General features: G+C 39.2%; 1 protein-coding gene across 2 annotated transcripts in view; it reads right to left on the bottom strand.

The window, feature by feature from the left end:
- Nucleotides 1–4,317: 4,317 nt before the first annotated feature.
- Pex13 (peroxisomal biogenesis factor 13) overlaps nucleotides 4,318–17,962 on the bottom strand; it is a 37,718-nt gene continuing 24,073 nt past the window's right edge. The window contains exons 3-5 of one of the 2 annotated variants that reach the window (XM_013353993.2): nucleotides 15,783–15,908; nucleotides 13,802–14,122; nucleotides 4,318–7,626 (exon numbers count right to left, since the gene is read on the bottom strand). In XM_013353993.2, coding sequence (XP_013209447.1) covers nucleotides 13,824–14,122; nucleotides 15,783–15,908 — 425 coding nt within the window. In that variant the 3' untranslated portion in view covers nucleotides 4,318–7,626; nucleotides 13,802–13,823. Of the gene's footprint in view, nucleotides 7,627–11,777; nucleotides 14,123–15,782; nucleotides 15,909–17,962 lie in introns of those variants that run through there. The other variant, XM_005367742.3, reaches the window with a different exon arrangement.

Below are 17,962 nucleotides of genomic sequence, written 5' to 3'. Positions count from 1 at the left end.
GGGGAGAGTGGGAGGAGTGGGAGGCTGGGAGGAGGCGGAAAAATTTTTTTCTTTCTTAATAAAAAAAAAGAGATTTATTAATGTCCTCATTAAGAACCTCTGTAATTTTTTAAAGGCTATTTTAAGGTCTTTTCCTGTAGTTTCAGCTATGTTGCAATACTTAGGGCCTGCTGTTGTAGAATTACTGGATCTATTGAAGATGTATTGCTCTGGCTGTTCGTGTTTTTACACTAGAATCTAGATATCTGGGTTTGGGAAGACTATAATTCTAAGTACTGACACCTGGTCTTGTCTTTGTTGAGTGGGTGATTTGGTCCTTGGTTTTTGTTGCCCTCTCTGGTTCTTATGAGTGTGTGATGACCTGCGTAGCCTGGTAGGAAATTCTTCTGAGATTCTGATAGATGGGGATTCTAGGCAAAATGTGTTTCAAGAAATTGGAAGCTGACATTTGGGGATAGGAATGGGCTGGAGGAGGGCTAAGGGGGGCAAAGGAAGGAGGAAAGCAGGTGTTCCACCAGGCTCTGCTTAGTTTTCTGAAAATGGGGGCAAAGAGTGACAAGCAGCCACAACAGGTGATCTGCTACAGAGCTTGGGATGAGCCCGGGGAGTTGGTTTTGGAGGAGCTGAGAGGTAAGATCTGCAGTTAGCCTGCTTGCTTCCCTGGCTAGTGTCTCTGTGATCTTTTTATCTACTGTTAAATGTGAGAGTAGAAAGGAACTCCGCGGACACTGAGGAGGTGGCTCAGTGGTTAAGAACACTGGTTGCTCTTCTAGAGGACCTGGATTTGACTCCCCACACCTATGTGGTGGCTCACAATCACCTGTAACTCCAGTCCCAGGAGATCTGTTGCCCTCTTCTGACCTTGGTGGGCCCAAGCATGCACACGGTGCACAGACATATGTGAAGGCAACACACCCATGCATATAACGTATCAAAAAAGAAGATGAAAAAGCTTATGCCTTGTGCTTGGCTAAGTGTACAACACAAAGCAGCCTTTAGTCTTTTTAACAATTCATAAAGTATGACTTTTACTCCTATTTAATATATGAGGAAAATGAGGATCAGAGGGTAAATTCTCCTAGAAAAATGGCAGGCTGGAATACAAACATGGGTTTGACTCAACATTTAAAAAAATGATTAGGAGTGAAATATTCTGCTCTTGAATATGTAGTCAGTAGCCAAGGTAAAGAAAACACACAAAGACTCCACAATCAGATGTTCACAATAATTTTTATTGATTTGTCAAACATCTTCGTCTTCTCATCTTTCATTTCAACAACAAAGAACTTGATTAACTTTCAATGTATAGAATAATATGCTAATTTCAAATTAAAGAGTAGTTTTTAGAAATTTAATATTGATAGTACTTAAAAACCCAGAAAGAAAATATGTTGGTCATTTGTAATAAAAATTTACTATGGGGGGTAAGGATGATCTTGAACTTCTAATTAATCCTTCCGCCTCCAATTCCAGAGTGCTGGGATTATAGATAGGCACACGCCATTTTACTTGGTTGTGCTGTGGATTAAGCCTGGGGCTTTGTGAATGCTAGACAAGCACCCTGAAAACTGAGCTACCTCTCTCTCTCCCTCTGTCTCTGTCTCTCTCTCTAGTGTGTATATGTGTATGCCATGGCCCATGTGTGGCTGTCAGAGGGCAATTTTGTATAGGGTCAGCTCTCTCCCACCCTGATATGGGTTCTGGGGACTGAACTCAGATCACCTGATTTGTATGGCAAGTGTGGCAAGTGCCTTTTTACCTATGGGCTATTTCACCATTCCCATACACCATTCACCATACACGTGGAAAAAGACACAAAAACTACTTAATACAATGGTTGTTTGAGGTGTATGCTTTTTCCAATGAATTTATGATCTAGTTGCCATGGATCTTACATGGCTGACTTATTTTCAAGGATTCCAAAGAACATTACAATAGGTTACAAAATATACATATACCACACATTATAAAAGTATTTTCCTTTTCTCTGGCGAGTTATAAAATATTTAGGATATTTCCCAGGTCTTAAGGCACAGGTTTTCAAATGCTAGTTTCACTTTAAGGTTGTGTAAGGTTTGTGACAAAAACACTATTTTTCCCAAATCAGAATCCTATTTTCCTAGCATCAATATATTTTCATCCCTCTTTCCCCCATATCCCTCCAAGAACATATTTCTAGTTCATTTCTAATTAAGGATGAGTTTTTAGAAGTTAAATATTTTTAGTATTTAAAAACCCTAACAACCTGAAGAAGCAAACTCACTATACATTATTTTCCATGAGGTAAAACTTATCTAAGCAATTGCATAATAGATCCTGGAAACTGAAAGGATTTCTGCTTCTGGCTGAGACACACACTCAAAGCACTGACGGCCTTACAGGGACTGGGAGGGACAGCAATCACACTGACCTGAGTGGAGAACTGGGAAGATGGGAGCACGTGTAGGGAGGGACGCAAGGAGGTCAGGACACTGGGCTTTGAGCCAGTGGGCAGAGTGGGTTGGAAGGCCATTCTGGTTTCCCACTATTATGCAAGACCTTCAAGAGAGGAGTGAGGTGGTTTCAAAATGGTTAACACCCAACACTATTCATACCTACCTACCAACAGAGTGAAGTAAATCCTGTGTGGAGTTAAATTTTCTCCATCAGTGGCCTGCAGAATTCACACAGGTTAACAAGCAAAGAGCTCAGACTGAAGTCTATATGAAGAGGCAGACACTGAGTCAGGAAAAACAACATGATTTTACTCCCAAGGATTGGAGGTCCTGGAGTTCTTCATGGTGTGCTACAAACTGGGAGTAATAAATTATCAGGACTGCATGGGAGGCTAAGATGACAAATGAATGAAATATAATTATTGAAAATCAAAATTATAGAAATTTTAAAAACTTCAGTGTAAGAACTGTAAGACACAGCTGTGCAAGCAGGAAAGTACACATTTAAATATTATCCATGTGAATGGATATTTTCATATTATCTAATATGAAGCAATGTAACCAGAAGAAATCAGGATTCTAGGTCTCTGGTACAGACAGACAGGTAAAGAGCTACAGCTATTATCTGTTCATACAGGAAGAGAATAGGGAGGTACTTTGAAGGGAAAATCAGAAATTAATTTTAATCGCACCTAGTGTGAGACGCCTATTAGCTACTAAAGAGATAATGAAGGGGCAGATGGCTGATAACAATTTCAGTGAGGACACATGCTATTCTAAGCCATCAGATAAGACTATGAAAGACAGAGGCTCTCCAATGCCAAAGGCTGATATGAGGAGAAGCCAGCCAATGAAAACTGAACGTAAAGTTAGCAACTATTGCAGGGAAACTAAAAGTGCGGTCTTTTGAAAGCAAAGTGAAGAATGATTTCCAGGAGTGAATGAGTGACTACACCAGAAAAGGTCAAGTAGAATGAAGCTGAGAACAGTACACACACACACACACACACACACACACACACACACACACACACACACTGCATTCTAAAATTCCATTTCCCTAGAGAACCCTGACCAATATAGCTGGGAAATAAAAGCACAGAGCTTGCAGAAAGTGGCAGAATTATTTGAAGTAACTACTGGCAAAACCATGAATAACTATTAGCAAGTTTTAACTTTGAAATACATTCCTCTTTACAACCAGAAAGAGATAAAAATAAAATTTAAAACACAAGCAAATATAAAGACAAACTGGAAAACAAACATCCAAGCTAACATGATTCAGCCTAAGTGAATTCTCTACTCCATGTTTCCACAGAGAAGTATTTCCTAGATCAACACCCTCCTGCTTCTTTCTCCCCCTCAATGACTGTACTTCTGAAGAGCGAGGCAGCTCTGGCAAGCTGGGAGGAGAAATTTCAGTTCTTTACCACCCTTCGCTGTATCTGCCCACTTGTCTGCTGTCCTGGTTAGTCTGTACGTCTGGTGGGTTACTGTCTGAGGTTGGAAGGGTAAATTAAAGAAAACATTAGCAAACTCTACCATGCCTTTCAAATTAGATTTCACAGTAAGTTCACCAGCAGGAAGCCCACCTGTATGCACAAAGGCTTCAGGCAGCTGTCCAGCCTCTACACCTAAGCAGGAAGTCGGATCAGCAGAAAGCATCCCTCATCATCAAAGTCACATAAAACAGACACAGAGTGCCGGGCGGTGGTGGCGCACGCCTTTAATCCCAGCACTTGGGAGGCAGAGGCAGGCGGATCTCTGTGAGTTCGAGACCAGCCTGGTCTACAAGAGCTAGTTCCAGGACAGGCTCCAAAGCCACAGAGAAACCCTGTCTCGAAAAACCAAAAAAAAAAAAAAAAAAAAAAAAAAAACCAGACACAGGGGGATGGGTTTATAGGAAAATCAAAGTTGAGCAAAATAATTCACAGTTATTTATAATCCTAGATAGACAAAGAAGCTATGTAGACTAGCAAAAGCTGTTATGAGAAAAAGTGTTCAGAGAGGAGAAAGTTTCCGGATTTGAAGGCTATGAATTTCCAATCTGAATAGGTACAATGTATAAACACTAAAGTACATTGCAAAGCTTACAAATGATGAAGGCAGAGAGGACCCTGCATGCTTCCAGAGAGAAAGGAAACTAACAAAAAAAGAAATCAGGATAGCTTCAGACAGATTTCTCAGTGAGCACAATAGAAGCTAAATGACAACAGAGAAGTTCCTTCATCTTTTTAAAGTAGTAAAGTCAACTTGGAATTCAATACTGAAACTGATTCCAATCGAGAGCAGAATCAAAGACACTTTAGACATTCAAGTTCAAGGCTTCACTTTATACAGCACACAACAAGTTCCCGCACTTCTAGAAAACATGTTTTCTGGGGTATGGAAAGGTCAAAGGAGCCTGGAGGTCACGGGTGGAAAACCCAGAATAACTGCATCAAAGAATAAGCAGGTCCAGCTGTGTTGATCACACGAGACACTGAGCTGTCTTTCACACCCTGTCCTCTATGGTAGCATGTCTTAGCCTCCGTTTTACCTGGATTTGGTCTGCTGGAGCATGTGCTGAATGAAGTCCTTGCTCTTTTTCAAGCATTGCTCCATGGATCACTTGGGAACAGAGGTATTTCTCTTGATCTACTCGTAGTAGGTGCTACAGAGAGCTTGAAAGAAATGTTTATTTAAACAGCCTGTCATGTCACATAGGCAGGAACTCTCTCTGTCCCCATCTGGAACAGACCCTTCCTGATGGCAAGACCCTAAACAGAAAAAGGCTACAGGCAGGACAAGTGATCTTCGTCATTAAGTAGGCCCATTGTTCTTGAACTTTTCAGACACCTGCCTCAGCCAGAAATACAAGAAAACAGTATCTCTTGGTCCAGTTAGGTCATGTCAGCTGACCCTGGATCCACTTCCACTCAGCACTACCCTCTTGCACCCTGCTCTCTCACAGGGACCTTAAAAGAACAGGCTCTGCTCTTCCTGGGTGCCCCGAGCCTTTTATTTCAAACCAGACTTTGTCCCACTCTAATAAAGACTCTGTCTGAAAGGTGATTTAGTCTGCCTCTCCACGCCTGTTCCTCCTGCAGCCCTGCCCAGCCAATCTTCCCAACTATACTACAGGCAGATAGCCAGTTCTAACAGCTACAGGCTTTGTGGTTTTTTTCTTTTTTCTTCCCAAAATGCACTTGTTGCTCAGGGTCTTGCCCAATGACTTTCCCAGAAAGGATACCTGTAAATTATCAGAAAAAACAAAGTCAAACTTTGCCTAGTGCCTCCCTGGCTATCCCTGGGGAATGCCGACACTGTCTGTCCCCTCCCAGCTAAGTACCTCCATGATGCCTACTTCTGTCACCTGCTTGCTCACTTAGATTATGCAGATCTGATTTAACTATTTTGCTTAAAAGTTTTGTCAAATAACAATGCAAAAATGGGTTATTATCAATAAACCAATGTCTACCTCCTTGCTTTGGCTTTGAGAGCCATCCTTACTCTGTAGCTCAGGCTGACTTTGAATGCAATGATCCTCCTACCCCGTCTTCCTGAGTGCTGGGATTTCAAACATGTAGCATAGCTGCTGGCTAATAAAAATAAATTAGTATAATTTACTATAGACTACCCAAGGAAATGAAGATTTAAATTAGCAATTAAAAGAGATTTCTGCTAAAGACTAACTAGAAGAAAGCTCATGCAAGCATAGCACTTAATTGAGCAGCTTTAGACTCTTCAGTTGGAAGATAAAAAGGCCTGCTCATTACAATCACTATGAAACACAGACTGACCGACAAACCTATCCATGGCAACGAAAGGGAATGAGAAGGATGAGGACCAAAGAGGAGGGAAAACTACCACTATCTGCATTTATATTTGGACACAGAACCCAAAGACATCATTAACATTGGAATTAAGCACTCATCACTACAATACATCAATACACCAAATTCAATATACTTCTCTGTGTCAGAAATAACAGGCTACAATTTTCAATGGTAATAAGAATTATAAAATGCCAAGGAATGAGCCAAATAAATGTTCTAAATAAACAGACCAGAGTAACAGAGATTTTTTTACACTGTAAGTATGTCAATTCTTTTTAAATTCATCTACAAATTCAACTAAATTCCAGTGTGAATCTCGTTTGTTTTAGGGAACTGATAAACTGGAGCTAAAACCTAGACAGAAGAGTTTTATTTCTAGCAGAGTAATACAAGGATGAGCTACTTCCCTACTAGACAAAGAGGCATGCTATGGAGAGGTGGGGAAGCAGCTCCGTGAATGAATTGCTTGCCTTGCAAGTGTGAACCTAAGTTTGAAGCCCAGAACCCATGTACAGATGGGTGTAGTAGTGTGTGTGCCTGTAATATCAGCATTCCTGTAGGAAAATGGAGGGTGGAGACAAGAGGGTGTCCTGGAAGCCTGCATGCAGGCAAGCTAGCTTGGCACAAGCAGTGGAAAAAGACGAGAGACCCCATAGCTGAGGACTAGCCTTGAGGTTGTTCTCTGAGCTCCACATGCGTGCTTCGGCATAAACCTGCACATGCACGTCGTACATACAGATTAAAATGTATTGTCCTGTATATACTGACAGAATATCTTCACACCTCTAAGGATTTGGTACAGAGTGAAATGAGGAAAATGGGTGTTGTTTAGTAGATAGTGTGAGGGAAGCTGATTTGATTACAGTTCTTTTCAGTAGACCAAGAAGACACTCAGATACGACTCAAAATGATACAACCAGGCAGCAAGGGCATTTAAGTTTATAGAAAGGTACAGGCTATTAAGAAAATGGCATGGCAGAGGGAGCATCCTTTAGGTAAACATCCCGTGCACAGGTAGCACAAAATAAGAAAAACCCCCGGCAGTAAGTTCTGCCATGTCCACAGCAGTAACTGCCAGGTAGTGACAAATGCCACTGCACTGGCCTGAGCCTGCTGAAGGACTGAGGTCAGAGCTTCCTGGAGCGCAGCCTCAGGCAGTCTCCTGGCAATCAGCAGTCGACGTGGGACCTGATGCCGAAGACAGGCCTCCTGCTAAGGGATGGCCTTGGAAGCGAGCCCTCCTGGCACTCTGTATGCTCTTTCTTTGTATATCTTATCTTTCCTGTTCACAGCTGACCAAGCTCCCAAGAATCACAGTATAGAATGAAACTGATGATCCTCTGAAATCCGCTCCACCATTCATTAAAGCAGTTCTGGAAGAGATAAAACAGACCGCCCCTAACTTAAGTTTGGGAAGATTTTTAGATAATGTAGAGCAGAGAGAATTATTATCAAGTGAGGTTGAGAATGAAATTAGCAAGAACTAGAAAACCCTGGTGCTTTTATACCAAAGATGAGAGAAAAGAATTAGCAGAAAACATGAAACCAGCTTTAGAATATTGGTATAAAACGTCTGATAAGGAATGGATAGCACACCTGGGTACAGTGCAACAAAGTATAAAAAGATATATTAATGAGGGCTTTGAACTCTGAGGCTTTAACCTTGAGAAATAGCTCTTGCTGATAGACTGTGGCTAATGGTGTGAGACAGTGTTCTAAGAAGTCCTTGCCAACAGCTGTGGTACAAAGAAAGTCCTAAATTAGATAATGCTTAGCCTTGATTTATGTCTAGAACTGTGAGTGGGTTAATGATGTACACATGCCAAGTTCCTTAATTAGTTCTGTATATAAACCTGAACTTTGCAGAGATAAAATTGCAGCAGATTCTCACTACACAGTGTGTCTGTCTGTCATTCCCTTGCGTCGTATCCTGACTTTCCTATCCTTCACCCCTGTTCTCCCGTGGATTGCAGTCTCCCAGAGAGACGGTCCGTGGCAAAGTTCTAACTTCCTGCAAGGACAGAGTGCTGATTTTGGTTTGAGACAGGGACTCCCGCAGCCCAGGCTGGCCCCCACCTCACTCTGCAGCACAGGACGACTTTGAACTCCTGATCTTTCCGCCTCGATGTTCCAAGTGCTAGGAGCACAGACTTGTACCACTATGCCTCGCTCCTGTTTTTAACCCTCTTCTAAACAGGGGGAGAAGGAAGGGTTCTGGCTAACTCTTTTTCCTTAATGAGCAGAGGACTTACGTGGGATTCAAACCTCAAAGGACAGCTAAGAAATTCAACTCCAATAAAATGTAAATGGAAAAACAATAAAATAACAAAAAGGAAGATGTAAAACAAACTCCTAAGGAGAATTTCCACCCCGTTAAAGATAGCAACGATAAGAATTAATAAATGACAAGAGAAAGTTATCTCCAACTTCTCCGTCCGATAGGCAAATGATCCTGGAAATATACAGTATCTTACACTGAAAAGTGAGCAAACAAGTACAGCCCACAAATGGAAAACTAGAATGACTGAAAAAAATAGTATACACTTCCCTATATAAAAAATAGTATAATCTTGTTAGCACCTGGACTGAGGAATGCCTGGGTTAGTAAAGCACACTCTGATTGTCCAGAGACGATTAGATTTAGAGGTCTCCGATCAAATAAGTGGGCTAAACCTTTGATGGACGGAAATATGACAGCATTAGTGGAGGCAGTGATTGGCGGGGGGGGGGGGGGGCTACTTACAGCAGGCAGGTAACTGGGGCATGTCCTTGGCTGTAGCTTGCCCCGGCCCTGTCCTGTATCCACTCTGCTTTCTGGACAGGACCTGCTCGGCTACCATGATGGACGGACACTTTTCAAACATAATAATAAATGAACAAAAACAAGAAACCTGTAGGAGGCACACCTTACAGAAAGCATCAGAAAAACCAGACTTGTTAAACATGAAGGTTTTTTCTTCAAGGGAAGGAAATGTCTATCTACTGGGAAGGCTAGAGTGGATGTTGGATAACAACACTGGTCATCTTTTGCTATTCTATGGAGTAGCCTTCACCCAAATCCTCCCAAATCCTGAGCTTTGTCTCTCAAGTGTTTAGAACCCATCCTTATGAAAAAGGTCCTAGTACTTTGCATTCTTAATTAATAAAATCCATCTTTATGCTTATTACAATTCTTTCCCTCCAGGTTTATAACCTGAACACTTTCTCTGTTAATGAGAGCCAGTGTTATGGTAAAGACCACTGGTGTTTTGCTAAAGAGATGTACTTTGCAAAGATGTTTCTATGTAGCCATGTCTACAGCTTTGTTGTAACTGTCACATGGAAACCCTTCCCTGAAGTTTTACTATGTTTAAAGCTTGGTCAGACTCTAGAAGTTTTTGACACAGTGTGGGCTAAGTTGTGACCCAGGTTTCATTCTTAGCCTCAGGAGGATAGTTTCCCTGCTAGCTGTGATGCTTGCAGGGACCCCAACATAGGCTCTTGCAGTAGGTTGTTTCTGTAAGATTATCACAGGGTGAGGAAACTAACTCACACATATTCTCAGTAGCCAGACAATGCAATTTAAGAAAAAAAAACCAATTAAATAGATTAGATTAACAAAAAAAAATCGTAAAAACAATTCAGGTACCAGGGAAATGTAAAAGAAATGAGAAATGCTCATGTCTTGCTGGTAGATGGGAAAACTGGAACAACCCTTTCCAGAGAGTACAGGTATCGTTTCTAAATTAAATACACACATGTGAAAGATCTCGGTAACTTTAAAACAAACAGAAGTGGTCAAGTAAACTCATTGAAGACCAATCTGCAGATGTAGGAAGAGACGGGATACAGTGTCTGTGACTAGATGAGAAAGTAAACTATGGTTTGCAGACAAAATGGAGGAACACCTGCTAGCCAAAAGCACCTGAAGAGATTTGAAAACCCAATTTTATAAAAGTAATAAGCAGAATAAAATTTATACCTCAATATAATTTATTGAAACTTAAAATTTTCCAAACTTCTTAGGGAGCTCTATCCAAGGTATGGAAGATATCTAGGAAAGACAAACACTAAATGCAGGTGGGAATGAGAAGCAGGGGTGAAACTGGTGTCACCAATGATGAATATAATCAATAAATTATGAGCAAAACCCAAAGCTTATTTTAAGTGAGGAGAAACACTTTAAAGACTTAAGTCGCCACATGATTTATAAGGAACTAACTGGCTTTAAATAAAGTTTATTTTCCCAAGAAATAAACTAAGATGCTACACAATATAAAGACATTTCAAGGCAACACTAAGAAAAGAAAATTTCTTGAGTTTGGTAAATATTCCATTTGTTTTTCTTTTTTGGTTTTTAATTTTTATATTTTGAGACGGGGTCTCTCTTGTAATCTTGGCTGTCCTGGAGCTCACTAAGGAAGCCAGGTTGCCTTTGAAGGCACAGATGTGCCTGCCTCTGCTGTGATTAAAGATGCATGCCAACATGTTCAGTTTCAACTTGTTAAAAAAAAAAAAGTTAAATTTTGTATTGCCATGCTCACCACTAATTTTAATTGTTCTTGTGTGTCGACATGAGTTTATGTGCACCACATGCGCACAGTACCTGTGGAGGCCAGAAGGGGGCACTGGGCTCCTGAAACTAGAGTTACACTTGGATGTGGATGATAGGAACTGAGCCTAGAGATAATCTGCAATAGTAAACACATGTCTGCTGAGTCACCTCTCTTGGACCTAATTTTAATTTTTACCTAAATACATGTGAATTTGAGTTTTGGGTATACTCTGTAACATTTACGAAGGGTTTAAAATGTTTAAGTACATAAGGAAAAACCTGTAAAACATAAAATTCACACCATTTTAGTGTTTACTGTCCTTAAAAAAGGAAGCTCCTAGCCGGGCGGTGGTGGCGCACGCCTTTAATCCCAGCACTCAGGAGGCAGAGGCAGGCGGATCTCTGGAAGTTCGAGGCCAGCTTGGTATACAAGAGCTAGTTCCAGGACAGGCACCAAAGCTACAGAGAAACCCTGTCTTGAAAAACCAAAAAAAAAAAAAAAGGAAGCTCCAATAAGAGACAGATGAGGCATCTATCTTCAATGTTAGCAATGAAGACATTGAAAAATAATGAAACTTAAAACTTACAGTGAGTAGGTTTCAATCTGGAATGTAGGTCTTCAAACTCAATGTTGTTTTTATTTATTGTGTGTGTGCGTGTTTGTGACACAGTACAACTGTGGAGGTCAGAGGGCAGCTTGCACTGGCTGGCTCACCCCTACCATGTGGTTCTGGAACTGAACTCAACAAGTCACGCTTCATGTTACCCACTGAGACATTTTCTCACTGGCCCAAGTCTCCCAACATTTAAATTCAAGATTTTTTTTAACTCACCTGTTAAATTTTTCTACAAATGAAAATCTACTATATTTCTTTAAATAAAAAAGAAATAGAACGCGACTCAATGGTTTGTAGTACCATAACTATATACAATGTACAAAAACTCCCCATAGACTATATTTTCAAGTTAACATTTATCTTGAAAACAAAATCAAGTTTAAAATATTTTTATTTCTCCAGTAAAATATTTTCACAGTATATTAAAAATAAAACTTTAACTGTAATCTGTTCCTTTTACCATTAAAGAAAGCACAAGATAAACATTAGCTATACTTAGGAAGTGATAACTGTGATACACCAGACAGGGTCAAGTCCCTGAATAAGATATTAGATCATGAAAACAGATTTATTTGTCTCATTTTCTTTCCAAGCTGACAAAATACAGTTAAAAAAATTTGAAGCTTATTTTCTTAGTGTACCTTATGATTTATTTCCTGTGAGGTAGCACTATAAAATAATAATGTTGAGGCTGTGGCCAGTACATCCTTCTCCTCTAAAGTCACCCTAAGTCTGTGGGACTAAAATACAAAAGCCATGAATGTTTCTGCCTTTCTAGTTCAACAATTGCTTTTCTAAAATTTTGGTAAAAAAAAAAAAAAAATGGATGTAAGTAGCTATCAGGTTAATACTGTAACCTAGCATAGTCAGGCAAACAATAAAGACCCTAAAAGAAACAGCTGTGCCATTTATTTGCCTAAGCTCTCTTCTTATACAGCTTCTACCAATTACAAATTCTATCTTAAAGCTCATCTCCTTTAAAAAAAAAAAAAAGGGAAAATTTCTAAATAGTACTGACTCAACATTTCCTTTCTATTTTACTACTATTATTTAATCTAGATGTCTAGAGTAACAGACATGCGAGCAGTTAAACATCTCACTGCAGTTCATATTTGTCAAAAACTTGTTTTGAGGGCTAGAGACACAGCCCAGTGGTAGAGTATTTAATTCGCTTTCTTAACTTAACCTCAGTGTTAGAAAATAGGCCTAACAAAAACAAGTACCAAAAGTATTTATCTCCATCTTAAGATAAAAGGATAGGTTACTAATTATAGTATAATTTCAAACAGGCCTTCCCAAGAAATCTTTAGTTTTTCTGTGTCTAGTATCTATCAGGTTAGATATGGCTTAAATGAACTGCACTGGAATTACTTATTTGATAAACATAACTGTACGAAAGATACAAAAACAAATCACTTATAAAAAGTTTTTAGCAGGATCTGTAAATGTATTCTTGTGTATATTTGGCAGCATGTTTCCCCAATTCTGTGGGAAACCTGTACTGAAACACATTAAAATTCATTAAGCCGAAAAAGTCAAATAATATATTTGAAATAGGAATTGAATTACTTATAGTGTCAATAATGAAAACTAAATCTAAAAGAAATATAACCAATGTAACACATTCTCCATGTGTAAAGTATATCTTGATTATAGAATTTATAAAATTTTCCTATGTTGAAGAAAATTCATGAAGATTAAAAATCATCAAGGCAAGAACTGATTAGGTGCAAATCTGAAAGGACTTACATCTTAGCTGGAGGAAAACAAATAAGATCTATATATTGATTTACTAAGGATGAAAACTAGTTATATTCTAAAGAGATTAAGAAACTCCCATTCTAGAACCATCTCCTTCATAGTGCTCCCAGGGACCTTCAACAATAAATTTTATAAATACAATCAAAGATAATAGTATCAATTGTTTGCAGGCAGAAACCTATCACCTAAGTAAATTAACACTGGGCATAATACAGATCAGAAAATTTTTATTATTTAGTTTACTTAAAAGGTTATAAAAATTCTGCCTTTTTGCCTGTTCTTGTAAGTAGATGTTATCACTCAATTTTGAAGACTTCAAATCAATTAACTCAGAACTTTAAAAAGCATTAATGATCCCTTCTGAGGCAACTTGTGTATCCTACTGTTCCAATAAGTCTAGAGATTTAGATAAGATAAAACTGACAACAATCTCCATAATCTAAAAGCTAGGTGAAACAAAGTCCTCATGGTCCAATCAAGGGTCAAATGCAGCCAGATCACTAGACTGGCATACTAGTGTTGACTAAGTAACTTCTAGCAGCAAACTGCCTGGGACAGCCATGAGCAAACGCTTTCATTCAACTACAAATTAATTTCTCTGTAAGAAATAATTTTTAAAAGTGCTCTATTGTTCACCTGCACGCAAACGTGAAAGATATCAAAGATCTTGTTTCTCTCCGTTTTTCCCTGTAGAATCAGGTGCATCTGGAACCTTATTAGCTTCAACGAAAACAGATTCAAAGGCAGCTTCCTGTTCATCCAAAGAGCTGGCAGTAGTAACTCCATTAATTGATGCAGAGTTGGTAAAAGACTGTTGTTGCTTGAGAATTTTACTCGATTCCACTGTTTTTCTGCCTCTTCTTTTACCCAGAATTTTGACATAATTTGCAGGGATCAGTCCTGTTGTGTGGCCATCAAGACTAGCCAGAAGCCAACCACGCACTTTGGGCTGTTGTTCTGGAGAAAGAGAAAGAGAGCTCTGAAACTGTACTGGAGCCAACAGAATATTAATGATAAAGAATGCTAAGCGAAATCCAAGTCTCACAGTGAGATATGTAAACTAGTTTGGGCACACACTCTCAAAAGCAAACTCTAGCACACTTACCTATTCTAGATCCATTTTTCTTTTAAACAAGAGATGGAATCTCACAGTTGCCCAGGTTGGCAATCCTCCTGCTTTAGCCTCCCAAGTAGTAAGGACAATAGGTGTGTGCCAGTGTGCCTAGCTTCAGTTTCACCCTTAAATTTATAGTTTAGTAAAGTAATAAAAGTATACAAAGTAGTAAAAACAAAGTGTCATAAAGTATACTTTATACTTACTAAATAGTACTACCTTGAAGATCATGAAGTTTTTATCTGTAAGGAAACTCACTTCTTTCAAAAGCTGAAAATTAGGTGGGTAGTGGTGGTGCATGTCTTTAATCCCAGCACTCGGGAGGCAGAGTCAGGTGGATCTCTGTGAGTTTGAGGCCAGCCTGTTCTACAAGAGCTAGTTCCAGGACAGGCTCGAAAGCTAGAGAGAAACCCTGTCTTGAAAAACCAAACCAAAACCAAACCAAACCAAACCAAAAAGCTGAAAATTAATATCAATGTTGACATTGCTATATACCTGTAAATGCTCAAGAGGGTGAGGCAGGAGGATGACAAATTTGACAGTCTGAACTCAGACTTTGCTTGAAACAAACAAATCAACAAAAACCTATCAGTGTCTTTCCAAGTTTGAATCAGAGTCTGAGAAACTAATAATTTGGTACCGTATACTGTGTAGGGATGATCAGAGTTTGGAACTTAGGGGTTTTGATTTAGAAGAGAATCTATAGGGAAAAATTGCTGGGATAGCACTATGGGGTATTTGATGTGGGATTCTCCTTTGTATGCTATGAATATGTTTTATTACCATTGATTAATAAAGAAGAAGCTGCTTTGACAGAATAGAGCTAGGTGGGAAAACTAAACTGAATGCAGGGAGGAAGAAGGTGGAGTCAGAGAGATGCCATAAAGTTACCAAAGGAAAAAGATGCCAGAACCTTACTGGTTGGCCACAACCTCGTGGTGATACACAGATGAATAGAAATAGGTCAAGATTTAAGAACTAGCTGGAAATATGCCTGAGCTGTCAGCCAAACGGTGTTGTAATTAATATATATTTTGTGTGGTTATCTGGGTCTGGGTGGCCAGGAAACTAAAGCGCAGTCTCCGTTTACAGGTATCTTCTGACTTTACTGTTGCTGACACAGGGTCTTGTTTACACACCATTAGGAGGGACTAATTGGGAAGAGCAAGGTGGGTGAGCAGGGGTGGGAGGGATGAAAGGAGGTTAACACCTGTGGTCCTAGCCCTTGGAAGGCGGAGGGAGGATGACATGAGTTTGGGGCCAGCCTGGGCTAAACAGTGAGTTCCAGACCAGCCTGGGCTACAGTATGGATCAATCCCTTCTCTGCAAAAATCAATCAACCAATCAAAAGACAGACAAACATACACATACACACTCTGACAAAAGTGAAGCTTTATCAACCACTCACAAGTTAACTAGTAAGGTCCTGTGTTTCAGTTTCCAATACTACCTTCACAAGTATTAAAAAGTCAAGATATTTACAACTTATTCACGATTTGTTACCTTTGAGAGCTAAATTTAGCATATCACCAGCACGGAAAGAAATTTCTTCATCAGACACGGCATTAAAATCGTATTCTGCTCTAGCAACTACATGGTCATCCTCACCACTTGCCCAGTTGATGTTGTCTATAAACAAAATTAAGATTCGGTTAATAAAGTTTGTAAAATACGGATATTCATTGGCTATGACTTGTAAACTATAAATTCATTTGGCAAGTGGACAGGTCTCTCTTCCTATGTAAACCCCAAAACACACCCTGAGCTAAGTAAATGTTTACAAACTCCCCCCTTTCCTTAAATTCTCTTACAGTCGGGTTGACAATTTTTTTCTTCTCCCGGTAAAGGGCCAGTAGAATACATTTTAGATCTTAAAGGCCAGAACGAAAGTTTATATAACAAGAAAAAAAAAAGAAGTTTCATGTTTTTTTGGGACAAAATTCAAAGATTTTTTTTTGTTTTAAATTGGTGCATGTTTACAAGAAAGAAATATTTGGGGAGGAGGATAATAATATTTAATTTATTTTTGGTTCAACTGCAAATATTCATTAATGGATGCTAACTGGTAGTAAGATTTGAGGCACAATTCATGGGCATCCAAGTTTGACTGGGGAATGAACAGACTGCTCATCTATAGACTGCGCTGTGCACCACGTTAGTACACTGTGACCAGTCACTTCCACATGACAAGTATTAAGGAGGTTCTGAAATACGGACAGTTCCTTTGCATTCTGAAGTTCAGAACTAGTTCTGGCACTGCAGTTTGAACTTTGAAACCTAGATGGAAGGGGAAATCTCATTTTAACATTTTTTTTTTAAGATTTATTTAGGTATTATGTACAGTGTTCTGCCTGCGTACCCACACCCCAGAAGAGGGCACCAGATCTCATTATAGATGGCCCTGAGCCACCATGTGGTTGCTGGGAATTGAACTCAGGACCCCTGAAGAGCAGTCAGTTCTCTTAACCTCTGAGCCATCTCTCCAGCCCTCACTTTAACATTTTTATTAGCATATACTAATCACACATAATAATGGATTTCATTATGACATTTTCAGAAATTGCTATAATGAATTTTGATCATTTATGTTCCCTTTATCTTCTTGTCCCCTCCCATTCCTGCTGACCCCCTTGTTTTTCCAACCAATCTGTCTTCTACTTTTATTATATACATGAAACCCTGACAAATACTAAAACAAAAGACAAAAAAGCAAAAAGATAAAGTCAGTATTTCCAACTTCAACTTAATATTTTTTTAAAAAGATGATTTATATGGATGTGTGTATGTGTGTGCCACACGTCTGTGGTTCCAACAATGTCAAAAGGGAGGCCCTGTGAGCCACAATGTATGGCTGAGAAACGATTCAGTGATCTGTGAAATGTCTGTGAATCTCTGAATCACACAGTATGTACTCTGAACTGCTGCACCATCTCTCCTGTCCCCACTTTAACTTTTGACACTACTTAATATTTCTGGCAAAAGTTACATGCCACTGAAACTACTGGCTTAATAATATCTAATACATATTCTCTTGCTGAGTAAAACAATGAATAATCATAGACTTAAAAACTTCCTCTTGAAAGATTTGTAAATTTTAACAGTTTCAAACTCCACTTACACTTTTATCATCAGTTGCAATATATCTTAGTAGCGTCTACCCAGTGTGTTTTCCATTTTTAAAACAGTCATATTATATAGATATTCACAGCTGCCAACTACATCATCACTTCGAATTCACCATCGCTGCTTCAGTAACGGAGAACTATCAGGATCTACTAGGTTATCACAAGCCAGAGAAAGCTACTCAAATAATTTGCCCTTTTCTTATTTTGGGGTCTGACCCCCAAGTCCTTGTGCAAGCTAAGAGCATGCTCTGATACTAAACCATACCCACCACCCTTCATTTGTCTTGTTTTCAGACGACGATGTCATTCTGAAAGTTCAGAAACTGTTCTCATTACTGTCTCTGAATAAATTTCTTTGGCTGTTGCAATAATTATTATCAATAAAGATTTCCTGAAGATCCTTTGTTGTATAGCATTGTTTTGGCTATCCTAGGTTTTTGGTTTTTCCATATAAAGTTGATATTCGTCCTCTCAAGATCTGTGAAGAATTTTGATGGGACCTTGATGGGGATTGCATTGAATCTATAAATTGCCTTTGGTAGAATTGCCATTTTTACT

Source organism: Microtus ochrogaster, unplaced genomic scaffold, assembly GCF_000317375.1.
Source record: "Microtus ochrogaster isolate Prairie Vole_2 unplaced genomic scaffold, MicOch1.0 UNK22, whole genome shotgun sequence".
Classification (NCBI taxonomy): domain Eukaryota; kingdom Metazoa; phylum Chordata; class Mammalia; order Rodentia; family Cricetidae; genus Microtus; species Microtus ochrogaster.
This window is presented reverse-complemented; position numbering and strand designations above follow the sequence as displayed.